The sequence below is a fragment of the Typha latifolia genome, chromosome 3 (assembly GCF_019914945.1).
Source record: "Typha latifolia isolate L0001 chromosome 3, TyphaL0001v2, whole genome shotgun sequence".
Taxonomy (NCBI): domain Eukaryota; kingdom Viridiplantae; phylum Streptophyta; class Magnoliopsida; order Poales; family Typhaceae; genus Typha; species Typha latifolia.
In genome coordinates, this window is record NC_133088.1 from 1,567,279 (window position 1) to 1,590,614 (window position 23,336).

General features: G+C 37.4%; 5 protein-coding genes across 11 annotated transcripts; 3 read left to right on the top strand and 2 right to left on the bottom strand.

Moving 5' to 3' along the window:
- Positions 1–7: 7 nt before the first annotated feature.
- Positions 8–5,876, top strand: LOC140783309 (uncharacterized). 5 transcript variants are annotated; one of them, XM_073130152.1, is made up of 6 exons: positions 8–201; positions 1,208–1,278; positions 1,431–2,518; positions 3,420–3,753; positions 4,189–4,808; positions 5,302–5,876. In XM_073130152.1, the coding sequence occupies exons 3-5, from the start codon at positions 1,468–1,470 to the stop codon at positions 4,202–4,204; spliced, it is 1,401 nt and encodes a 466-aa protein (XP_072986253.1). In that variant the 5' UTR covers positions 8–201; positions 1,208–1,278; positions 1,431–1,467; the 3' UTR covers positions 4,205–4,808; positions 5,302–5,876. The 5 variants fall into 5 exon arrangements, with proteins under 5 accessions (XP_072986253.1, XP_072986251.1, XP_072986254.1 ...); XM_073130150.1 differs by having other exon boundaries at positions 1,443–2,518; XM_073130153.1 differs by lacking the exon at positions 1,208–1,278 and having other exon boundaries at positions 1,423–2,518.
- On the bottom strand, positions 3,998–5,770 carry LOC140783311 (cytochrome c6, chloroplastic). Of its 3 annotated transcripts, XM_073130157.1 has the most exons (6): positions 5,640–5,743; positions 5,395–5,545; positions 4,685–4,776; positions 4,575–4,606; positions 4,430–4,493; positions 3,998–4,332 (listed from the first exon to the last, which is right to left on the bottom strand). In XM_073130157.1, exons 1-6 carry the CDS (start codon positions 5,688–5,690, stop codon positions 4,192–4,194), a joined length of 531 nt encoding a protein of 176 aa, XP_072986258.1. In that variant the 5' UTR covers positions 5,691–5,743; the 3' UTR covers positions 3,998–4,191. The 3 variants fall into 3 exon arrangements, with proteins under 3 accessions (XP_072986258.1, XP_072986257.1, XP_072986256.1); XM_073130156.1 differs by having other exon boundaries at positions 4,575–4,776; positions 5,395–5,533; positions 5,640–5,770; XM_073130155.1 differs by having other exon boundaries at positions 4,575–4,776.
- Positions 5,877–10,100: 4,224 nt separating the features above from the next.
- On the top strand, positions 10,101–14,226 carry LOC140784245 (alpha-dioxygenase PIOX). Its single transcript, XM_073131521.1, has 10 exons — positions 10,101–10,277; positions 10,358–10,618; positions 10,713–10,862; positions 11,042–11,175; positions 12,266–12,479; positions 12,615–12,760; positions 12,844–13,071; positions 13,179–13,381; positions 13,496–13,739; positions 13,834–14,226. The coding sequence occupies exons 1-10, from the start codon at positions 10,188–10,190 to the stop codon at positions 14,057–14,059; spliced, it is 1,896 nt and encodes a 631-aa protein (XP_072987622.1). The 5' UTR covers positions 10,101–10,187; the 3' UTR covers positions 14,060–14,226.
- A 3-nt stretch (positions 14,227–14,229) lies between these two features.
- LOC140784243 (exocyst complex component EXO84C) lies at positions 14,230–18,954 on the bottom strand. The gene is made up of 7 exons (XM_073131520.1): positions 18,704–18,954; positions 18,195–18,289; positions 16,522–17,560; positions 15,694–16,224; positions 14,875–15,063; positions 14,650–14,786; positions 14,230–14,559 (listed from the first exon to the last, which is right to left on the bottom strand). Exons 1-7 carry the CDS (start codon positions 18,797–18,799, stop codon positions 14,319–14,321), a joined length of 2,328 nt encoding a protein of 775 aa, XP_072987621.1. The 5' UTR covers positions 18,800–18,954; the 3' UTR covers positions 14,230–14,318.
- A 748-nt stretch (positions 18,955–19,702) lies between these two features.
- On the top strand, positions 19,703–23,242 carry LOC140785087 (outer envelope pore protein 24A, chloroplastic-like). The gene is made up of 3 exons (XM_073132805.1): positions 19,703–20,029; positions 20,113–20,478; positions 22,948–23,242. Exons 1-3 carry the CDS (start codon positions 19,832–19,834, stop codon positions 23,026–23,028), a joined length of 645 nt encoding a protein of 214 aa, XP_072988906.1. The 5' UTR covers positions 19,703–19,831; the 3' UTR covers positions 23,029–23,242.
- The last annotated feature ends 94 nt before the right edge of the window (positions 23,243–23,336 follow it).

Genomic DNA, 23,336 nt, shown 5'->3' on the forward strand with positions numbered 1-23,336 from the left:
ATATACATGTTTTCCCCTTTTAATGGGCCGAGTTTTCTTTAGCAACTTAAACTCGGCCCCACTATTCCTGCTTCTTTTCCTCCTCTCCTCCTCCTCCTCCCACCACCGCCGCCCAACTCAGCCCCTTTGTCCGCCGGCGGCTTACAACTATTCCGCCACCTTCCGACTTGTTTATTTGGGCCTCAACAGAATGCGAAACAAGTAAGCCCCCCCCAGATCTGCGCTGCTTTATTCTTTTTGAACCATATCTCTCTCTATCGAGGATTCGAAGGGGCTTATGAGCTAAAGATTCATGGCGATCTCATTTCTTTTCGACTGCCCTGGTTAGGGTTTCCTTTTTTTCTTTCTAGGTTTTAGAGTTGAGGGAATCTTGAATTATGAGTTGACTCGATCTCGTAATTTATGGGATAGTGATTACTTAAGTTGCCGTCCGAGTTTCCTCTCGGCTGTTTAGATCTTCCGAATAGTGTTCTAGTGTTGAGATCTATAAGAGTGTAAAATTGATATCTGAAATAAATATTATTGGCAACAAATCAAATCATTTGATCCAGTTAAGTAGCATACTATCTTTGAGCCCTAAAGGAACAAGGAAATAAATCTAATCCTCTTTTCCATTGTAATTAAATTTTCTAGAAATATTTAATCAGTTGGTGATGGAAAGGTTGCTGTTAGGGGATGTAATGGAATCGATTGAACACTAATTATTATAGGGCAGAGGAATTCGACAATGAACAACAATGATGGTTGAAGGGAATAGGAGAATTATGAATAAGGAGAGAGTTGGAAGAAAATTCTGACCCCTGTTAAACTTCAAGCATGGCACATGTAAGTTGTGAACTTATTGATAAATTTGGATCAGCTAGTCTCTATATATGTCCTCAGTGTCAAAATTTTATGCAGTCAATACCAGCTGAACAATTAGTTCTAGAAACTTATCACATCCATTAAATGGAAATTCACAACATATATTTGCATGTTTCTAACAAGAAGTAGTTGACTCAGCAATTGTCATGTTTTAAATTGAAAATGGTTCTATAGTTGTTAGCATGCTACAATGAGAACTGGAAATTTGACCCAGTTAAATACCATTGACATGTATGGAATAGGTCACTGCTATTTGTTAACTATCCAGATCACATTCCCCGAGTCAGTCCATTTTCTAACATTTGTTTTAATTATTTTCCTTTTTCTGTTGTGGTTGGTGCAGCATCCTATATTCCATGAGTATGATGCAGAAAACATGCCTACAGTGACACTATAATATATATGTATATACGAGTATGTGCGCATCTATGCTTCTCTTTCCTGGAATATACTGATTTATTTTTCCACAAACCATGTAATCAGATTCAGTTACCTGAACTGGATTTTAGTTATACATGTTTTCCTTATCAAAATCCTGTAATTCCATCCATTTAACAGACTCTCAGGCATGTTTGCAGACTTTTCAGTTACTGGCCATGTTGAATGGGTGCCATGGCAGGAACAATTCAGCCATCTCTTGGTCGTGTGAGGCTTACTGATCTCATAGCTTCTGAGGGGCTTCCTTCTGACTTGTACAAGATATCTGTATCAACTCTTACACAGTCGCTTGCTCAGTATTCTGCTGCAATTATTCAGTTGCCACCTGGTGATGGTGCTCTTCTAAGATCTGGACTGGAATCTGGTCGTCTCTTTTTTCATCAGCATGCATATCCTACTGGTGAGATGGTTCATACGAATGACAACCAAGAGTGGTGTAAGACCTCCGGTTATTATGCAGATCCTGAATTGTGGCAAGAAACATATGATTACAGGCCTGGTCTTACTCCTACAGAGCCCAATGGTGCTCTGGAATTTCCTCCATCTGGTTTACCTGACATATTTGCATTACTTGGGAAAGTTGCTCGAGATATCTTGGACGCTATCAGCTTTTCTTTAAATTTACGAAGCTATTCATTTACTGAAATACTTGATAACATGCCTCTGAGGAGCAGAGAAATATCCTCTTCTGTTCTTTCAGTATGCTGCCATTCAAGGCCATCTTTCCAAGGATCGCAACATCATAACCTTGCAGTGCAGGAGGATGCGCAATTGGTCATGTTCCCAGATCATGAGCATCAGGTTGATAAAACTTTAATTACCCTTGTCAAGTCAGATAGAGCGGGCTTGCATATAAAGGATTTCCATGGGCGTTGGATACTTGTGGATGGGGACCTTGGCCCTCAAGATGCCATTGTCTATCCTGGACTTGCGCTTTATCAGGCAACTGCTGGTTATGTCAGCCCAGCAATGTATAGGACTGATATGGGAAACTTGCAAGGTAACATATATGGACGGTGTTCTTTGGCTTTCAAGCTAATGCCAAGATCTATGGCAAGTCTGAGCTGTTCAGAGATGAGAGCAGCTGGCCATGGTGTTGAAGCTCAATTTCAAATTCCCATACCGGTGGATGACTTTATGCAGAGATCACACCCTACCGATCAACTCTTTGCGAAGAACAGTTTACCAACGTATACATTTCACACTGGACAAGATGGTACACTAGCATCCTAGTATTATAATATATTTTTCTGATTTGTTCTGTTACTTTCGTATTAAGGCAGAGTTTTTTCCTCTAAAGGAGATCCTTTGACACACTTATTAACATATGGAATTGTTGAAGGCTGAAGATGCAAACTTGTATGAGAAATTTCAGTTGATTATACCATGGCTCATTGTGAAAGATCAATTTTACCTCTTGAATATTGTAGTTTCCATATCTAGCATTTGAATCATTTGACTGTTCTGAATGTTTTAGCATTTCTACTGCAAATTTGGATACCTAATCTTTTGTATTCATTTATCTAGCCTAATGAATGTCTTCATTTAGCCTTTCTCTTTTTCCTCTTTTGTAAAGAATTCTCAGTATCTTGGATCTGCAGTTAAACTCCCTTGGGTTTTTTGGAATCACCTCTTTTATTGCTTTAAGTAGAAACTGTCATCAGATAAAAATGATGAGAAAATTTCTTATAGGGGATAAAACTATCATCTATCATAAGCGCATTTCTGAATGATGCTCAAAATATTGTTATTGAAAATCCATGTACTTGAAGAAATAAAGAGTTACTCCCTTGATAATGCTGAAACATCTGGTATTATGTGGTCCCCATTATTTTTTTTTATAAAAATTATCGTAGAAGAAAATGGAGAAAGCAATTTGAAACTGGACAGACAACAGAATAAAGATACTGCATTATTTCTGTTAGTTTGTGACACCTATAAGCTTACCATTTTACTTCTGGGGCATCAAGAGCAACTTCAATTTTTTTTGGAGCCCACTGCGTCCTGTTTGCATTTCCTTTAATTCTTTTATGATCTTTACCATGCTTATAGATGGTTCATTTCAATTTATTACAAACTCATCATCTTCTAATTGCATTTTGGGATGTTTGGTGTAGCATCTTTTAAACATTTAGCAAAGAGGAGGAAGAGCAGTGCAAGGCGCAAGCCTCTGCCACCTTCCAAAAGGCTACGTCTAGAGGCACAGAGGGTTCTCAAGGAGCGAGTTCAGGATATCGCAGACAAGAAGGGCATTAAGCTACGGTTTTGCAGCCTTAAGGAATGTGAGGGCCACATACACGCACTGGATAGCCCGTGTGGCAATACAAGAATGGAAATAGGATGGCCACCTGGAGTTCCTTTCGTTCATCCCCATGATCTTCCCAATAAAGCAAAACTCGGGTTTCTTGAAGCTTATGAGCCTGGCTGGGCTGCCTCTCAGCATGATATGGAGTTGAGTCTTAACAATTCTTGATGGTCCAGTTAAAATTTGGTGAACTGTTAAATCTGTTACTCCATCTGAATGCATGCTTGTTATATAGTAATACACTACACTCCGTGCCACCAGTTCTTGCTTGGGCATATCTTTAGTGCATTCATTTGTTTTTCTTAACGTTTCAAAGTAACCTTAATATTTCATCATTTTTGAATTTATTATTATTCTGGCATATAAAAGTATGCTCATTTTTCCATCAAATTTGGCATCACACTGTTAAAAAAGGTGTACATTATAATGTTTGAGAGAACAAATATGTCTAGTAGACTTATATGAGCTGCGCATATCTCCATTTCTGAATTAAGAAATACATGATAGTTAACACCATTATTGTACTCTTGATTGGGGTTACTAAAATAAGCTGCATTGCAATCTTTTTCCTCTTCTTGCAGGAATCAATCTCCGTAACTTTCAATATTTGGCCATCCTCTGTCAGCTTGTGACTTGACAAACTCTGCCAACAGCTTGATCTCATCTTCTTGCAGCCTTGGTCCAAATGTACACTGACCCCTTGGAGTGCATTTCTCACCAAAGCCCTGAAGATGCAAAAGTATACTATCAATTATTTAACTACAGCTACCACCAATATCTTGCGTTAGTTTGTAAATACTGAAAATGGCAAGGGTTACTTGCCGGCATCCTTCCTTTCCCATAGTATGTGATATTGTATAGTCCTTCCTCTGTGTCGACCCCGTTCCTGCATAAATCACATTTCTTTGCTTCTTAGTTATAGTATTCACTTTCTAGTATATATTTAGTGGAGCGATGCTGCTTATACCTTTGTAAATCCTTCATGAAGAGAGTGGCACCCTGGGCAAAAATGTGGAATAATAAGTAAATAAACTGAAGATTTTGCTTCTCTTTGAGTATGGAGTTAAAGAGACTCACAGGCTGCAGAATGTTTCCTCCCATATCATGGCAGCCAATGCAAGCTTTTTCAAACAGTTTAGCTCCATTGGAGAAAGGCTGTGCAAAGGATACTGCAGGAACAAAGTCAAAGACTAGTTTCAAGGTATGGGTTGATATCTATTTTCATAGATTAAAATTTATTAGCATAATAGCTTAATTTTCATTATCTTACATGTAAAAGCTTTCTACTTGTGCAGTTGTAGAGTGGCATGTATTTTATATTTCAATTTGGTGATATTTGCATAGCAAAACCGCTGTTAACTGAGCAACCATATCTCCTATTAAATGTATAATTAGATGACAAAAATATTTCTGCTTTTTTCCCTGCTTTACTAATCAAGATTTAGATGATTCTATACCTGAAAAGCATTTCCTCAAGAAATTTAATGAAGATTGACTATTGTAGATATGGTTGTCCTCATTGGCGTTAACATTTGTCATAATTTTTAATTTTGAAATGCTTGCTATTGTCTATTTTTTTTCACAAAATCATATTTGTTGTGGAAATTGATGTCTACATGGTGTACTCTGTAAATATCACTATGCATTCCTCTCTCACAATTGCTATCGACACATTGTTTTTTTATTTTTTGCAGTTGAAGTATCGGGTGAAAGGGTAAAGGGGTACTATTGTAATAATTGCTCAGGTAGAAGGGCTTTAATAAAGGAAAGCAGGAGAAATTGCTCACCTGGGGCAGAAACGAGGTTGGGAGCGGATAAGGTGAGGATTGCAGCCATGAGAGGAGATGTCAGCCACTCCCCAATTCTAAAGGTTCTGCTGCTTTGATTCTTTTGGGTGCTGGTATTTTCCTCCTTCCTCAAAAGCTCCTGGTAGGGATACTACTGTCATGGAGCACCTCAACAAATAATACTATTCACTCAATCACTTCATAATATGAAGGAAATCCATTTGCAAATGGGAATTGTGTTCTACCTTCGTGAAATAGCAACCTTTGTAGTTGGACATTAGACAAAGAGGATGCATTTTTCTTCTATCAGAAAGGAAAGCTCTGGAGGAGAGAGAGAGAGAGAGAGAGAGAGAGAGAGAGAGAAATAATGTATGAATAGAATGGAATGTGTTGGGCTTAAATTTTGCCCTTCGGCCCAATTTGTATTTTGAAACGACTACTAAAGTGTTGGTAATTCTATTCAGCTTATTGATTGCTCTCCACTTCTCCCTCACCAGTTACGGGAATCTCGAGCATGAAGCTGATGTGTCCTTGACGCATTCTCTCGTTTGGTTTTCTTATATTATCTTTTGTAAGAAAGTTTCCCTCATGTAATCATTTTCTCGCCAATCAGTTCAAATTTTTTTTATACGCACATGTTTTCCTCTCTCTCCTTCCTCTATATCTTTTTTATTAGCTAGTCATCATAATCACAAATAACGAGTACAGAATGCACAAGATGACAATATAATAATATTCACTTCCAAATTAGGGAACTGATATAAAGATTTCAGAAGAAAAAGGAATATAATAAAGGACAAATTACGTAGCTCCTTCTACGGAACTCGGTGACCATATTCCATAGAAATTAAGCTTTGTACCATGCCGTTCACGTTGCTACTAAATTGGTAGGTAGGCTTTGACATAAACTTCTAGCCTGCTCTTATTGAACCGCCCCTTCTGAGAAAAACAGTTGACATGAGATGTCTTTCTATGATAATAACTGCCCAACAACAACGACAAAAATCTACAATGATATGTCTTTGCATGATAATTAGTGACTGCACATATAGCTTAACTAATGCTCACTATCTAATGTATAACCCATATCTCAGGCTCCTATTGAATCGCTCTTCCCACAATTTAAAAATCAACGGTAGAATAAAAATAATCAATCTAAATTGTTCATATAAAAATTAGCGGATTATTTGCATTGAAAACTTACTTAGTTTTTTATTTGGCGAGGTAGAGTTATTTTCGGTTTCCCTTGCACTTGATTTTTTTTTTTTAATTTTGTCTCTTCTGTTATTTAGTGTCTCGTTAAATATTGACGGGACACTGTAAAAGAAAAAGGCCTTATACTCATCTTCACCTTCTTCATCTTCTACTTCATATACTGCTGCTAATTCTTCTTCTCTTTTTCTTTTTTTACTCTTCCTTTTTCTATCTTTTAATCCTTCCTTCTTTTTTTATAGAAGTTTATCTAATCACTCTTTAATTAATAAATAAGATACTAAGAGAAGATAGTTGTGATAAAATTAGGATTAGTTAAATAACCAAAAAACATAACTTTGCATGATTATTATTTATTTTAGCTGAATATTTTAGCAATGTAAGTTGCAATAATTTATACTTTACTAGTAACATACACAGCACAAAACTAAGCCTAGTTTTCCATCCATTTTAATTTACATGACCATCTTTATCTCCTTCACAAAGGCATCCGTACTCCCCTTTGGCGGTGTTCGACCGACGGTATTATATATACATATATTCTTGCACCGGCATATTGATCAATTCTGACATAATATTCAGCCGTCCCCAGAGTTTTGTTTTTTTATGTGCAACGTCATATTAAACAATCACGTGCATGGTTTTCCTCGTTCAATTATTATCATCTATAAAGCACGTTGTTCCTTAGACCACTAGCTCGCTGGACCACCTAACACCTATATTATATGAGAATTAGCCTTAATTTGCCCATGTTAGCCGGAGGATTATCATATATACTACTGAAGAAAAGTTCTCTCTGATCTTTCTTTAGAGTTTCATATTTATTTTTAATTGCTTAGACTTCTTTAAGGCATTTAGGTGCCTAATTCTGCTATATTGCTTAGTTAATATATTTAAACGTGATTTTTATTAGAAAAATTTGCATATGACACTCTGCCTTATAACAAAATTATGATTTACGTCTTATATTTACATTGAATCCTATAATTTAACGAATATATGCAAAAAAAAGACTCTGTGTTAGCTAAATTTAATTAAAATTTTAAGTTAAGTTAACTATACTAGAAATGTTACGAACACCTAACATATACTCAATTCAACCAAACCTAATATAATCTAATTCAACCCAACTTTACTTAATCTAATCCAACCCAACCTATACCCATATCTATCCCAACCTCTAATAGCATTGGTAGGTACTCTTTTCCATAACCAATGTGGTAATGGGATCAACTTTAAGTCTAAACAATTATTATAGAAGAAATTATTTGATGGCTTAGTTTAACGGCTCAAGTCGGTTAATGGCACGACAGTATAGTTGGTTTGGAGGAGCAGCTCGGCAACGCAATAACTTAAAGCAAGTCTTAACAGTATTTAGTTCGAAATAATTGTTCGGCAATGCACATAACTTAAAACTTAGACTAGATAATTTATTATATTAATTAAAGCTTGGTGAGACTAAGTGCCTCTATTTTTAGAAAAAGTTGATATTTTATCTAGCTAATATCTAGCCTTTCGGTTCATGAATGACCAAAAGAAGAAAAATAAATCTATCCCAACCTCAAACAATATTTTATGTGGAGGAGAAGAGTGGTTCTCTTTATAAAATCCAAAAACTCAGGTTATGTTTAAATAAAAAAAAATCTAAAGCTATATCTAAACAAAAATACCAAACTTAAGCTATATTTAAGTGTGGAGGGGAGAGAGAGAGTTGCTAAAGAAGATATTTTCTTGATTGGAAGAAGTAATTCACATTGTGCCCTAAAAAAGAGAGAAGAAGAAATAAGAAAGATAAATAAGGAATTAAAGGTATTTTAATTATTTTTAAAAATAATTAAATTCAATGTAATATTTTTACAAATAGTAGAAATATAGGAAGAAAGAACCTCAAATTTAATTTTCTTTTTTTTATTAATTAGCATTATATATATCTAGTCAAATCACTATATTTTATATATTATAGTAGCTAAGAGATACAATTTACGAGACAACCTATCGAGTTGATAAGTTTTCTTATAATAATATTGGTACGTCAATGGATCGCACTAATTTAATGGATTCCCCACTTTTCTCAAAACATATTGGTATGCCCTCCTGCCCTCCTGCCATTGGAAGTCGTTGGATCGCCTGCACTGGCATATATATTCGACAGCATGGCTTATTAATTAATTAAACTGTTTGTTCGACAGTTTGAACAATTGAATAAGAACAAACAACTTGATATATATATATATATGTTTTACAAGTCTCAATGGAATGGAATGGATTGGATGTGGATGAAAAGTTTGACCCTCTATGTTTTACGAGTCTCAATGGAATGGATTGGATCTGGATGGAAAAGTTTGACCCTCTATGTGACGATATAATTTATAATTTGATATAGAGTATAATATACGAAGAATCTGATATAGATAAGGGAATTAATCCACAACATATAAAACAAAGATATAAAACTAATCCTTTTGATTTGTATTGGATTGGTTATGTATATAAGTCTAACCCAATCACTAGGGCCATCAAAAAATCTTATGGCTCGAAAATATTATCGAATCGAGCTGAGCCAGCACTGGGTTGCTCAGGCTGAACTATATATATATATATATATATATATATATATCAATCGTTTGGTATGATTTCTATAAATAAAAAAAATTATATTTCAACTCCATCACCCCTACACTCCAAATCATCTCCACCGAAATTTTAAAACCCCAGAGGGCTCTTGACCGCTGAAACTCATCTCCGGCCGCTTAAGCATTCTCATCGGAGCCGCATTGAGCGTCCTTATCGGAGCCGCGACGGGGCATGATTAGTGTGATCGAGAATGGTGGTGTGAGAGCTCTGTTTTGGCCACGGGAAAGCCTTTGTGGGGCCACAACGGAACCCTTTGCTAGGCCGCAGCACAATCTCTTCCCGTCACTGATGAGGGCTTCTTCTGACGAGGCCGCAGTGACGACACCGAGACCCTCTCCCTATTCCGCTGCCTCATTGATGCTTGACCCCAAATCCTCCTTAGTGAGTTGACCCGTTGAATGGAGCTCGAGCTTCATCGAGCTGGAGCTGGGCCGAGTCGAACTCGGCTTTTCTAGCTTGAATCGAGCCGAGCTGAGATTTTTTTATCAGTCGAGCCGAGCCGAGCCTTGTTTACACCTCTACGAGCCCGAGCCTCGTTTACACCTTTAGGAGCGAGCCTCGTTTACACCTTTACGAATCACTGGTCAAAGTTTTTAATTGGGTGCGTGTATAATTAATTTATTACTTTCTCCAACCTTAATTTATATATAGGTATAGATATATTCTTATCTCTTCCTAAATATCTGAGTCGTTGTTCACATTGATTACATTATCATAGCAATATGAAGTAGATGCATAATGGTATATTGATTATTTACCAACTACTACATAATATATTTTATTCTCATGAGATTTAAGGCAGGTGAGACCACTTGGTCTGGCTCTCATATATCTATATATATAGACCCTCAAGGATTGTATTAGTGACATGATAACTAGCTCTTTGTATATCTTCTAGCTAATATATTCAGATCGAAGAGTTGAGAGAATCAATCAACCAAGCAACCATGTGTTTGTGTTTGTTCCAATCCTTCATCCACCCAGACTTCGATGAGGTCTTCTCAAAGATGTCATGCGGTGACAAACTTGGCTTCCTGGTAATTAATCACCCACATTAGTTAATTATTAGACGATCATTTGAACTACTACTAGCTCTTAATTTCTTCATGTCTTGCAGATGGTGCACTCGTTTGATAAGCTAAAGATCTGGCACAAGCTGCCTGTGTTCCTTGGATTGATCTACTTGCAGACGCGAAGATCTCTGCACGACAAGTACAACCTTCTCGCCGTCGGCGATGCCAAAGGGACTCCGTTCGACCCTGAAGAGTATCCTTATCGGACGGGAAATGGCGAGTACAACGATCCAGAGAATAAGGAGGCAGGAAGTGAGAATACCTTCTTTGGGAGGAACATGCCTCCCAAGGAACTCAAAGTTGAGGTATATAGATATACATAATTACATATAGATATAGATATGGATAGATATATGGGGACGTGCATATTAATTTTCTGATTAATTTGGTTGGTGTTAGTTGATGAGCCCAGATCCAGTGGTGGTGGCTACTAAGCTTTTGGCTCGGAGGAGCTACAAGGACACTGGCAAGCAGTTCAACCTGATAGCTGCTTCTTGGATACAATTCATGGTGCATGACTGGATTGATCACTTGGAGGATACTCAGCAGGTAGAAGAAAGAAAGAAAGAATAAATAAATTCAACCTCTTTTTTAATTCTTTTTGTTTTTGGGCAGTGAATTATATATATCTAAGGAGATCTATTTTGCTCCATGCCTGCTTAGATATATAGCTTGCATTTATTTCAGAATTATCAATGAAATATTAAGATCATATTAACTGTGGACAGGTGGAACTTACTGCTCCTCAACAAGTTGCTAATGAGTGCCCGCTCAAATCATTCAAGTTCTATCGTACCAAAGAGATCTCGACAAATAAAGATGGAATCAAGACTGGTCATTTGAACATTCGAACCCATTGGTGGTGAGTTATCCCACCATTTAATTTTTATAATTAACCCTTAATTACTTATTAAAACAAAAACTCATCCATTACAAGAAGAACTATATTCAGACTCCTCAACTAGTTGCCATTTTTATTTAGACTTTCAACTATCTAAAACTTTTTAAAAATATATCTTCTTTTTGTTAATTAATAAAATATTATGTAGCTATCGCGTGTAGTTTTAAATTTTTTGAGAAATATTTTATATTTTACTCTTACATTTTAGAGAGAGTGGATAGAGAAGATGAAGATAAAATAATTATCTCACATAGTTAGGTGGGTCAAATTGTTATTTATTAGTCCAAATGTAGTTAATTTTTGATAATATTATTTTTCTGAAGCACCGAAATTTCCATTTATAGACAAACCCATATTTAATATATTGATGGGTGACCCATCATTCAAGAATCAAGATGCATTCATGAGCACAACTTTGGTGCTCATCAAAGATTGACGGTGTCTTTGTCGGTAATAGATAACTGCTCCTTTTAATAATAATAATAATAATAAAAGATTGATAAAGTTTTAATTATTAAAGATGGTTAAGGTGACTCAAGAGTTGAAACACGTGGCAAGGGCCAATAAGTAACTTGGATGTTCCAGTGATAGTAGGACCAGCCGATGTTATTGGTCAAAGCACAACTTCCACGAGCTTAGTATCGACTGAGATTTAGCAGCCCTCGTTGGGCCATGTACCAACTTGTGACAATATGTACGTTGTATTATTATATTATGACTGGATGACTTAAGTAACTCGAATTTTATTTTATATGTATATATATATAGAGAGAGAGAGAGAGAGAATTTGGTACTATAATTAAAAAGCAAATGTTTAGGGGTAAAATAGTAAATTTCTTTTGTTAAATGGGTAACACATTTTAAGATTTAAAAAAAATGTGAGTATAATTAGTTTTAGATGAAAAATCTTAAAATCAAAATTTCGAGATGGTTTCACGGAGTTTCAGGTGCAAAAACATGTAGATATTTACGCAAAATTATAATATTGTATTCTTGGATTTGGATGCAATTTAGTGTATCTAACTTGGTCGTTATTGATACCATGGTGAAGGGATGCAAGTGCTATCTATGGAAGTACAGGGAAGAAGGCAGCACGAGTAAGAACATTTGTCGACGGCAAGCTAAAGATCGGCGCCGACAACCTTCTTCCGCACGGCGACGATGGCATCGCCATCTCCGGCGACGTCCGTAACAGTTGGGCCGGAGTCTCAACTCTTCAAGCACTCTTCATAAAAGAACACAATGCCGTTTGTGATGCACTAAAGGTATATATATATATATATATATATATATATATATATATATATATATCATACCAACAACCCTTTGCATGCATGTAGAATTAATCTCTCACCATACTTTGAAAAAGTTGAAAACCTTTTCCCTTTGATGTTCTGTAGAAAGAATACCCCAAATTAAATGACGAAGAACTCTTCCGCTACGCGAGATTAGTGACATCGGCTGTGATTGCAAAGATTCACACCATTGACTGGACTGTAGAGCTCCTCAAAACTCACACTATGAATGCTGCAATGCATGCGAATTGGTAAATAAATTCCTCCCTAATATAAAAACATATGGAAATATATGAACTTGGCTAATCTGGTTATGCTTGATTTCTTTTTGAAGGTACGGATTGCTGGGGAAGAGAATTAAGGACATCTTTGGGCACATAGGAGGGCCTATTCTTGGAGGTCTTGTTGGATTATCCAAGCCAAACAACCATGGCGTTCCCTACTCATTGACTGAAGAATTCACAAGTGTTTACAGAATGCACTCACTTCTTCCAGACACCCTTAAGCTCAGAAACATCAATGCCAATCCAGGACCAAACAAATCTCCTGACTACCTTGAAGAGTGGGCACCTTATCTCAAACTGATCTTTTATTCACATATCGATCACTTGAATTACTTCCTTCATTACATTGCAAGGCACTAATTAGGCTTCCTTCATGTGTCAATAGCATCAATCTGGAAGGGCTAGTAGGAATAAAAGGCGAAGCGCGTTTATCGCAGATCGGATTTGAGAGGCAGATTGTCTCGATGGGCCACCAAGCGTGCGGCGGGCTTGAGCTGTGGAACTATCCCTTGTTCTTCAGAAACCTTGTTCCGCAAAATGTTGACGGAACCGAAAGGCCTGATCTTGTAGACATGCCTGCACTTGAAGGTACATATTTTGTTGTTGTTGTTGTTGTTGTTATTGTTCATGTTAAAGAAGTTTACAGTGTGTGCACAAAGGCATTAGCTTGATGAGTGCTATATATGCTACGCATGCAAACAGTTTATAGGGACAGGGAGAGGAATGTTCCAAGGTATAACCAATTCAGGAGGGGATTGCTGATGATCCCTATATCCAAATGGGAGGACTTGACTGATGACAAAGAGGCTATACAAATTCTAGCGGAGGTATACGGCGACGACGTCGAGAAATTGGATCTTCTAGTAGGCTTAATGGCAGAGAAGAAGATCAAAGGATTTGCCATAAGCGAGACTGCTTTCTTCATCTTTGTTATCATGGCATCAAGGTATAATCACAAACGAATATCACCTTCTTCTTTTTTTGTCTATCGATCTACTTGGCATTTTATACAATGACTAATTCTTCATGACTGGAAACAGGAGGTTGGAAGCTGATCGTTTCTTTACAAGTTATTTCAACGAGAAGACGTATACAAAGAAGGGTTTCGCGTGGGTGAATAGTACAGAGAGTCTTAAGGATGTCATCCAGCGCCACTATCCACATATCAGTGAGAAATGGATGAACTCTACTAGTGCATTCTCTGTATGGGATGCTCCTCCAAATTCCTTCAACCCCATTCCTTTGCTTCTTCGCTTCCCAAACTAAGAACAAGTTCAATATTAGGTTGTGTGCATTCCATTCATGCATGTGTGTGTGTGTGTGTGGTAGAATGAGCTGTGCAATTTGTTTGTTTGTGAGAATTGATAATGTAGTAACTTTGTTGATCAAACTTCCACATAAAGTTGGTTATTATTTGATGACTGTTTATTTCACTCTTTCTGTAAAGAAAACAGTTTGTTTGATTGAATGATGATAACTGTTATATCAACAACAACAACCAAAAACAAGATCAAAATGTCTTGTCTCAAGACTCAGGGTCAGTGAAGTAAACAGGGCTTTCGATTTCACCATTGTTTGCAGAAGCAAAAGAATCTACAGACTCTATAGTTGATGGAGTTGAAGGGGTCTCATCAGAATCAGAGATCTCATCATGCAAAACAATGTGCTCATCAACTTCAGACGATTCAGACCCTGATGTCCCCAACATTAGTTTGTTTATTGCACTCTTAGCAGTATCAACAAACCATTCATCCTCTGGAAGCGCGCTGTATAAACATATGATTGGAATCAACACACTGAAGAGAAAACATTATCAGTAACTCAGAGAGAAACCTGTGACTAGTCAGACCACATACCTTTGTGGGTCTACACCTCTAGCAGAGAATGCTCCAATAGCTCGCGTTATAATGGCTGACACAAGCTGATGAACATTTCTGGATGAGTATCCCCCACAGACCGCAATCTCAACAATGAAGTGCATATCAAGAATTAACTGATAGAAAGGAGGAAGAAATGATGTTTTAGCAGACAAGGGCAGATTAAACATCCATATAAAGAAATGGCTCGTTAAAACCACATGCCTGTTGCAATCCAAATGGTTGGAGTTGGACAGTTTCATCGTCAAACACCTCCCAGAACTCTTGTTCCTCTGAGAGCCACATTATTACAGTCTCTGTAAGCCTGGAAAGTAAAACTTTTTGCATCTTCTCTTTGCCAAGTAGGACATCACTGACAACACTAGCTAATTGCTGCAATCTTGCAAATAATGCCTGCAAAAATGAGATGAAAAGTTAATAAAATGGAGCAATATCATGGAAGAAAATTTTACGGAAGCTCTAACTAAAGGAAAAATATAGTTTGATATTTCTCTTCATTGGTTGAATACTTTATACTATCCTTTCAAAGGATCTAAACCTAACTGCTGGTATTGAATAAAATCATATGATATTAATAAATCACTAAGTCCTAGCTAGTAGCATACATTTCTCCTATTAATCATCGTATTGCAATCTTCCAATAAAGACGAAGAACTCAGAAAATCCACTAATAAGATATGCACTAACACCCCAATATGGCTATCAAACGGAGCAAATCCAACCCCCAACAGGAACTATAGGCCCAAGGTAATTACGAATTATCAGTATTTTCTTGTAATGCAAAGAGATATAATCAGAAGAAAATATATCTACTCATAATTTACCTGAATACCAGATGGAACAAAGATGATTAGCAAAATTCCCTTCTATTTGTCATAAAGAAACAATATCAACATAAAGAGACGGTGACAATGTTTTACATCCATTTGAGGAAATTTCAGTCATAGTTAACATTTGTACCAAATTATCTTTTTGTACCTATATATATATATAGTCAAAAGAGAGAAAGGAAAATGGTATCACCTGAAATGGCAATGAGGGCAGTGGATCAGAATCCCAGAAAAGATCATCTCCTTCTCCTTTCCCTTCCAAGTATATCCGAGCATCTAATCTTGCTTTTCCTTCCCGCGTATAAATAAAAGTTAAGACATACTGCCTGCAGAAGTGGTCTCTAAGTTTATCCAATGAATGTTGGAGATGGCGCCTCCAGTCCTTGTATTCTACGGTACTAATGGCAACAGGACCAGTGCCTTCATTAGGTCCACCATCAGTGCCCTTGTTATCAGTTCGCAGCATAAAAATTTTGGATACAGCCATTGGTAACAGTTCATCTGCAACAGTAAATGCAGTTCCCAAAAGTTCGATTTGTTCTGCATCTGTTTCAGCCCTAAAACCAACAGATTCTTTTGGCTCCACCAGGTTATCATCCTCAGATGGACCAGGTAAGGCTTTGATCAGTCTATCTACATATCTATCAAATAGATGGAGAATCTTGTTCAAAATGCTCCCTCCAAAGTGCAATATAACCATCGGTGTAAGCTGATCTAAAATATCCTGTGCAAGATCAGAAAGGAACATATCATGTTACTAACCATATGGTTATGCTAGTTATTGCGATAATCATTTGAGATAATAAACAACAGGTAAGGTGATTCATGATCTATGGAGAATAAACTAGGGAAAAGCATCCACCCATTTGTGCTATATTATCTGATACTTGCAAATTTTCCTATCAAATTCCACAGCTTAGAAGATAAAAGGTTCAATTCTGTAGGAAATGATGAAAAATATCCAAAGGTTCAGCAGAAAAAAATGGTAATGCTTGCACTATTAGATGAAGAGATCACTTACTTTGACAATTGACATGAACTTCTTGCAGCTGCTTGTCAGCATATTGTTCGATGGTGCAGCAACAGAAAGCGGTGAACCTACTTGAGGGGAAAGATGCTGCGTATCATCATGTCTAGCTAAATCAAGAATCCTCCTTCTTGCTCGCTTGATATTCAGATCAAGGACCTCTTCAATAAAAGGACGCAATAATACCATAAGCAACTTTGAGAATTTCAATCCTTGTGATTCTAAAAGTGAGCAATGACTGAGACTGGCCTGGATACAGATACTGGCAGATCGAAGGGCAGAAGAAGACTCCGATAAAGGAGAGTTCTCCTTCACCAAACGAACGAAAGACTCTATTTCACATTCAGCCCAATGAACAATTCGATTTGTATATTGAGACATATCTCCAAATAATAAACCAGATTCTTTTGTTGCAATTGAGATCGTTGAGAAAACAAGTTGAGACAGAGTTGCAGTGTATGTCTCTGAGTAGATTGAACATGACGGAAGAAAAGCATCAACACTTTTCTGAAGACGGGAACCATATGCTTTCAGCAGTAATTGATGAGCCAAAGGGCCTTGCCCGAGTTTAATTAAGCCAGACAAAGCCTTCTTCAGTTCTGAGATACACAAAGATGGTTGCTCCGAAATCCCAACAAGCTGATCAACAAGCATGGCTTTTCTTTTCAGGAAAGCAGTCCTATATACAGAAATTTCAGGAGTTAAATCTTCCCCCAAATCATTTAACTCTGAAGATTTCTTCTCTTCAGCATCCAAAACAGATAATGCTTCTTCTGTTTTATGTTCTGCAAGCAATACATCTAGAGTTTCCAGAAAACTGACATTATGGTCCTTCATATTACCATTCATGAGTTCATTTAGTTCAGATTGAAGATCCTGCTTTGCAACAGGTTCCTTACTGTTAAATTTGTTCCACACTTCTAATTCACGGCAGACCCCACTCATTAGATCCTGTACAAGAATTCCCTGAGAAGATACATGCTTCTGCAGTTCAATCAACTCTTGTTCTACTTCAACAACCTCCTCAGATATTCTGCAGGGCAGTTGGTATGGAATTGTTAGCATCAAAAAAGAAAGAGACAAAAGGCAACATCAAAAGTTTCTTTGAACAAGATGAGCCATGTGCATCGTTTACTATTTAGTGTTATATCATGTCTAGTAATTACTGACTTTACATCCTTGCTAAGGCTGTGATCTACTGACTCAGTCTGAAAAATATAAGAGCAATGATGTAAAGTTGCTAAGTATGACTTTCGCAAATCTGAAATATAATAACTTATGACTATCGTATTAGTTTTAGTGATAGAACAGTTTTTCATGATCCTCATGAGACAATTAGGCATTTAGTTCTCAAGCAACTCCAAAAGCACTCAAAATCATACAGAAGAATATTTTTAGAGAGACAAAAAAGAAATAAGCATCTGCCTTGCATAATGAAAAAGATTTGGTGTATGCATTATGTGAAAACCACAGGGTGAACTGCAGTATTTCATGATTACATGAACAACTCACACAATTTACTGCGTACAGGTTGGCAGTTAAAACTTGATAGATAATAGAAAAAAGGCAGCTATTACGAAGATAAGCTATGTCATATTCTGTGGGAAATGTATATCTTCACTTTCGGATACAATTATTGTGAGGATAATACATGCTTCCTTTCTTACCTAAGGAAGGCCAGGTACTTTGACTGCATGTTTCCAGAAAGATTCTCAACTGCATCCTTTAGCTCCAAAAGTTCAGAACAAATTTTCCTAATTCCCTGCAATGAAAAGAAGAAACCGCTAGTGACATCATGCGGCATCTACGACAGATTTTAAAAAAAGGATTTTTTTTTCTTTTAAATTCATCCCACATTTTTCTGGTTTCAACCTATGAATGATAAGTGATATATCTCTTTACTTAATGCGGGGAAGTAATATACAGAGCTTACATTATGTTTCAATTAAAGAATCCTATCACAAATCACAGATGAAACGACTCTATAATGTTTTGGTATCTAAATAACAGCTAAGCAGCAGCCAAACTTACCCACAAACGATGAAACACCCCAAATTCAACTCATCGACCGATCTGAACCCCAAATTAAACTATGCCCCAAAAGAAACAGACTAAAAGACAAATTTTGAGCAGCACCAAGTGACCAAATAGCAAAAGGTAATGAGAAAACCCAAACCTTCTCGGTGTGGGACTGGTAAATGGAGTTGATACTCGACTGCGGCGTGATCGATTCGTGCGTCGGGAAGTAGTCTTCCTCCTCGCTGCTCTCCATTCTTCTCCTTCTACTTCTCCTTCTCCTCCTCCCCTGCTCCTTTGCTTGATTTCGAACGCCGGAAGAGGAGTAGAGGAGAAGAGGGGAAGCTTAAAGGGTAATTACAGACAAATTTTACTGTCACCCAAGGGTAGACATACGATCTAAAATGGCTCGAACTTACGGATACCTGTTTCTGGTTTCCACGCGATGGGTTAACTTCAGGAGCGAATTTCTGGGTGAGGTTAAGAGTGTGATTGTTTAACTTTTTGGAAATTGTGCGGGCCCACCACGTCATATCCTGGCCGTTGGATGGCTTGATGAAGCCAGTCGCATCAGTAACATGCTCTTTGGGAGTCATGGTAGGTGAACTGCTGGTCGTAACACTTTACCTCTCTCTGCTACTACTCCACTAATGACTAATGAGAATTGACACAAATCCTATGGCTTACATGATCACAATTCGTGCTACCTAATCTACGAAGATTCAAGTTGAAAGCCACATCGATCCGAGCATATCTATTTAATCTAACACATATCCACGAATTAAAAAACAAGAGAGGCGATAGATTTGCACGACCAATTCAATAGTGCTTACACAGTCCATGCTTCACATTATTTTACAAACAACCGAACAGACTTGGCTCATGGGAACCGAATGATTCAGATCAGACTGAATAGTTTAGCTCTGACTCAAGTTAGTGAGGAGTCATGCTCGATTTACTTTAATTCCTGTTTCATAGAACGAGTAATTTTCTACTACTAAGGAGAAAGATGCATAAGCGTGATTGTGGAGAAGAAGATTATTAGTATAAAGGGGTTATTTTTTTTAGTCAATAATACGAATTAGGGAAGTATTATGCAAAATCCGGACAACAACCAAATAAGATTTATAAAAGGCATTTGTCTTTATAAATTGTTCCCAGCCATGTGGTATATCCTCTCTTCTGGTGCGGTCTCTTCGAGGTTGCGGCTCCCTTCGTGACCTCATTTTTTTGTTTCACTTTGGATTCCTCATCCAGTGGAGAAGAGAGAAGCAAATCCAAGTCTGAGATGAAGGCGACGTTAAAGGGTCGATACGATGTCGACAAGACCTCCGCCGTCGCCACCTTAACCGCCGCCGCCGGCGACCTCCGCCTCAAGGCCTCCGCGACCGACGCCACCTTCTCCCGCGGCCCCTCCCTTGATGGCCTTTCCTTCGCCCTTGAGAAGCCCGGCTCCTTCATCCTCGACTTCAACGTCCCCAAGAAGGTAACTCTGATACTTCTTGAGACCCGAACAATTTTATCCGCGATTCCCGCAATAATTTTGTAGTTCTATCTGGGAACCCGCAGGATGTGAGGTTCCAATTCATGAACGCGGTCCGCGTGATGGAGAAGCCTGTGAGCTTCACCTACATGCATATGTGGCGGGATAACCGGACAGCGGTGGATTGCTCGGTGGCGTTCGACCCGTCGAACAAGGTCGCGGTGAACTACGCGCTCGCCACGGGGAACTGCAAGGTCAAGTATGTCTATGTCCATGGGGCGGAAGGGCGGACGGTGATGGAGCCGTGCTACGACATGTCAAAGAACGCGTGGGACTTTGCGGTGTCCAGGAAGTTCGATGGCGGGGACGCCGTCAAGGCGACCTACCAGACCTCCAGCAAGGTACTCGGGTTGGAGTGGAGTAGGGAGTCCAAGATCAATGGATCCTTCAAGGTGATGTATCTTTAGCTGGATATTATCGATTTGGTAGTATCTATTATAGATTGATCTAAAGTTAGCATCAACGTTGGAAGGTATTCCCTAATGCTGAATGCTATCCTAACTAATTAATTAGTGTATTGTGTCCGTAGAAAGATTTGCACTTTCTATGCTACTTATATGCACCAAAAGAACCAATTAAACAGCGTGTCCTAATCCCTGAATGGTCTCCTTACTTAGGAGATTGGACACAATAGGATATGCCAGGTTGCACCTTATGCTCGGTATCTTAATGTTGTTTGTTTAACAAATTGAAGAAAGTTAATGGATTATAACTTTGATGTAAGTTCCTATAACTTGGTTGCTCATCAATATTCACTGAATCATTTTGATTCTGTTGTCGCGACTGTACTTCACTGATATTCTCCAAAGCAACATATTTGTCAAAAATGTTCTCCTTATTGCCAATTAGAATTACTTTATCTGTAGGTCTTGAAATAAGAATTACTTCTTTGTCTTCACTTCCATTGTGAACACATTTTCAAATGTTTTGATCTTGGATGAACTTCCATCTAAGTTCTGACCCTTGGTTGAAGTACCATTGAACAATCTAACTTTATATTTTGGGGATGACCTGGATTAGTATTTCGAAAAAGAGCAGTGATGGTTCTACTTGTCTTTTAGTTTTGAGTATTTTGGTAGTTTGTCACTTCATTTTCACTTTCAGAACTAAGAGTATAGAAAGTCTTGGTTGCATATGAAGATTTATGATGCATTTCACCTATGTGAGAAAATGCAAATGTTCTACTTGTGATTGGTTAAGTTCATTTAATAACAAGTAGAAGGCATACTTACATCTTCCTATCAAATAGTTTAAATATTTTCCTGCACTACATCTGTACGCCATCAATGTATGAATGGCTGAACTTTTTGTGTTCTAGCTCAAGGGCAAGCAATATAAGGTCAAGATGAATTTGAGAATGTTTTGCATCACTTGAAATATCCAACATGTTGTTGAGTCTAGGTATAAGAAACCTATAATTGATGGCTATTTAACTGGTGGCATGATTATCAACAAGAATCTTCATAAAACTTGCAGGAGAAATAAGGTCCATATGATGTTGGATATCTCTAAATGGTGGGAGACCATCTTGAAGCTCATTAGATATTAGGTCTGAAATCATAGATACCAAAGGTTGATCTTTCAAAAGAATCTCAAGTGCACCAGTGACCTTTCTGCTTAGGTCTCTGAAGAGAATTAGTTGCTGAAGATACTGTCATTTGAAAATTTGAGTTTTTCAAGAATCATCGTAATTTTGTTCCCAAGGGTCATTGATGAAGCCTCATAGGATTATGAGAGATTGTATAAAATGACTGTGATGTGAAATTGACAGTGTCAACGACATACTGTCACAATGTAATTGGTGTCAGATTTTGGAAAATTCTGGCTGTAGAGTTATCAGTTATGTGCTCCTTGTCAACAGATGATACATAGTTTGAACATACTAGGTCCTGTTATCTCATGTTCAAAGGGAAAGGGTATTTTAGTTGGATAACTATTACTGTAAAGTCATATCAATAATATTGACTGGCTAAAGAGTACGCACATATATACTGACATCACTCTGGCTAAAGAGTCTACGTACACATGTGCTGTTGTGTTTTTTTTCTTAATCAGAAGATGTTCCAAAAAAGTTTCAACACATGGTTATGCTCTCTGCTTCTTTACATCTTATCTTTTCCTTCTGAAGCGGTGAAGAGCTCAGGAACATATTTGGCTTCTTTTACATTTGTGTCAGGAAGAACATGATGCAATACTGAGGTTACAATTCTTGATTATTAGTCCTTGAGGTCTATTATCTGTTTGAGAGTAGCATGGTTGACCTTAGGTAGAACTAGTCCTCATGGTAAATCCAGGAAGGCTTAGAGATTAGCCTGTTTCGTTATTTTACTTTGTAGTTGCATTTTTCTTTGTGGTGACTATTGATAGTTAATTTCATGCTAATTTGCAACTGATTTGTTATGGCCATTGCTTATCCTATTGATGCTAACTTACTGTTATTCATTTGCAGCATTAGTCATCATCTACAATAATAGCTAATGTTAGCCATCCAGTACATCTTAGTTTCCATGTATGTATACAAGTACTACTAATTTGTCCCTATAAACATGAGAATTCTTGCTTTTCGGTGGTCAGGTTGTAAGAAAAAGGTAGAATAAATTTTATTGAGCACATGTACCCAATATTATATTCCTTTGCAGTAAGGAGCCATATGTACATTGAGATCCTTGCTTCTTATAGTATTCTAAATTTGCTTTCTTGGAGCCTTTCTTCATCATAGGTATTGCATATGCATGTAAGATTTTGTGCTGATGTTTACTTCCATGCATTTCAAAGTCAACTATTTCACTTTTCTTTCATTAACATGACCATTTCTATTTAGTTGTTTGATATATTTGTAGCCACTATCATGTTTTGTGCAGATTTCTACTTCTTTCAACCTGACAGAGAAGAATAAAGCTCCAAAATTGATTGCAGAGAGCACGTGGAATTACGATCTATGAATCCCATGACAGGTGAAACCAGTTGCAGCTTCAATCATTGGAGGTTGCTTTAGACATACAATTTTTGTTTCACAATTTGCTCTCTGCAGCTTCGACTGTCAGAGTGTGCTTGAAACAAACAATCAATGTTATTTAATATGTTTCCTCTTTGTTGAATTGCCGAATTATTGTTTCATGAGGTTATAACTTATTTAAATTTTTAGACATTGGAATACTTTGAATCTCCATGACAACAAAATTCGCATGATTTTTTGTTGATTCAAAGGAAAAATATATCAAGCGCACACCTTTTCTGGTCTTTATTTGCG

What these genes read in the sequence shown, in the direction of transcription:
- LOC140785087 (XM_073132805.1), top strand. Translation starts at nt 19,832, where the DNA reads ATGAAGGCGACGTTAAAGGGTCGATACGATGTCGACAAGACCTCCGCC. An exon ending in ACTTCAACGTCCCCAAGAAG is followed by an intron (nt 20,030 to 20,112) that starts GTAACTCTGATA and finishes GGGAACCCGCAG; the next exon opens with GATGTGAGGTTCCAATTCAT. An exon ending in AGATCAATGGATCCTTCAAG is followed by an intron (nt 20,479 to 22,947) that starts GTGATGTATCTT and finishes TGTTTTGTGCAG; the next exon opens with ATTTCTACTTCTTTCAACCT.
- LOC140783309 (XM_073130152.1), top strand. Translation starts at nt 1,468, where the DNA reads ATGGGTGCCATGGCAGGAACAATTCAGCCATCTCTTGGTCGTGTGAGG. An exon ending in ATTTCACACTGGACAAGATG is followed by an intron (nt 2,519 to 3,419) that starts GTACACTAGCAT and finishes TGTTTGGTGTAG; the next exon opens with CATCTTTTAAACATTTAGCA.
- LOC140783311 (XM_073130155.1), bottom strand. Translation starts at nt 5,690, where the DNA reads ATGCATCCTCTTTGTCTAATGTCCAACTACAAAGGTTGCTATTTCACG. An exon ending in AAGGTTGCTATTTCACGAAG is followed by an intron (nt 5,546 to 5,639) that starts GTAGAACACAAT and finishes CCATGACAGTAG; the next exon opens with TATCCCTACCAGGAGCTTTT. An exon ending in TTCATGAAGGATTTACAAAG is followed by an intron (nt 4,494 to 4,574) that starts GTATAAGCAGCA and finishes TGATTTATGCAG; the next exon opens with GAACGGGGTCGACACAGAGG.
- LOC140784243 (XM_073131520.1), bottom strand. Translation starts at nt 18,799, where the DNA reads ATGGAGAGCAGCGAGGAGGAAGACTACTTCCCGACGCACGAATCGATC. An exon ending in AAGTACCTGGCCTTCCTTAG is followed by an intron (nt 17,561 to 18,194) that starts GTAAGAAAGGAA and finishes ACTGCCCTGCAG; the next exon opens with AATATCTGAGGAGGTTGTTG. An exon ending in TGCCCTCATTGCCATTTCAG is followed by an intron (nt 15,064 to 15,693) that starts GTGATACCATTT and finishes TCATTTTTGCAG; the next exon opens with GCATTATTTGCAAGATTGCA.
- LOC140784245 (XM_073131521.1), top strand. Translation starts at nt 10,188, where the DNA reads ATGTGTTTGTGTTTGTTCCAATCCTTCATCCACCCAGACTTCGATGAG. An exon ending in GTGACAAACTTGGCTTCCTG is followed by an intron (nt 10,278 to 10,357) that starts GTAATTAATCAC and finishes CATGTCTTGCAG; the next exon opens with ATGGTGCACTCGTTTGATAA. An exon ending in ACTTGGAGGATACTCAGCAG is followed by an intron (nt 10,863 to 11,041) that starts GTAGAAGAAAGA and finishes AACTGTGGACAG; the next exon opens with GTGGAACTTACTGCTCCTCA.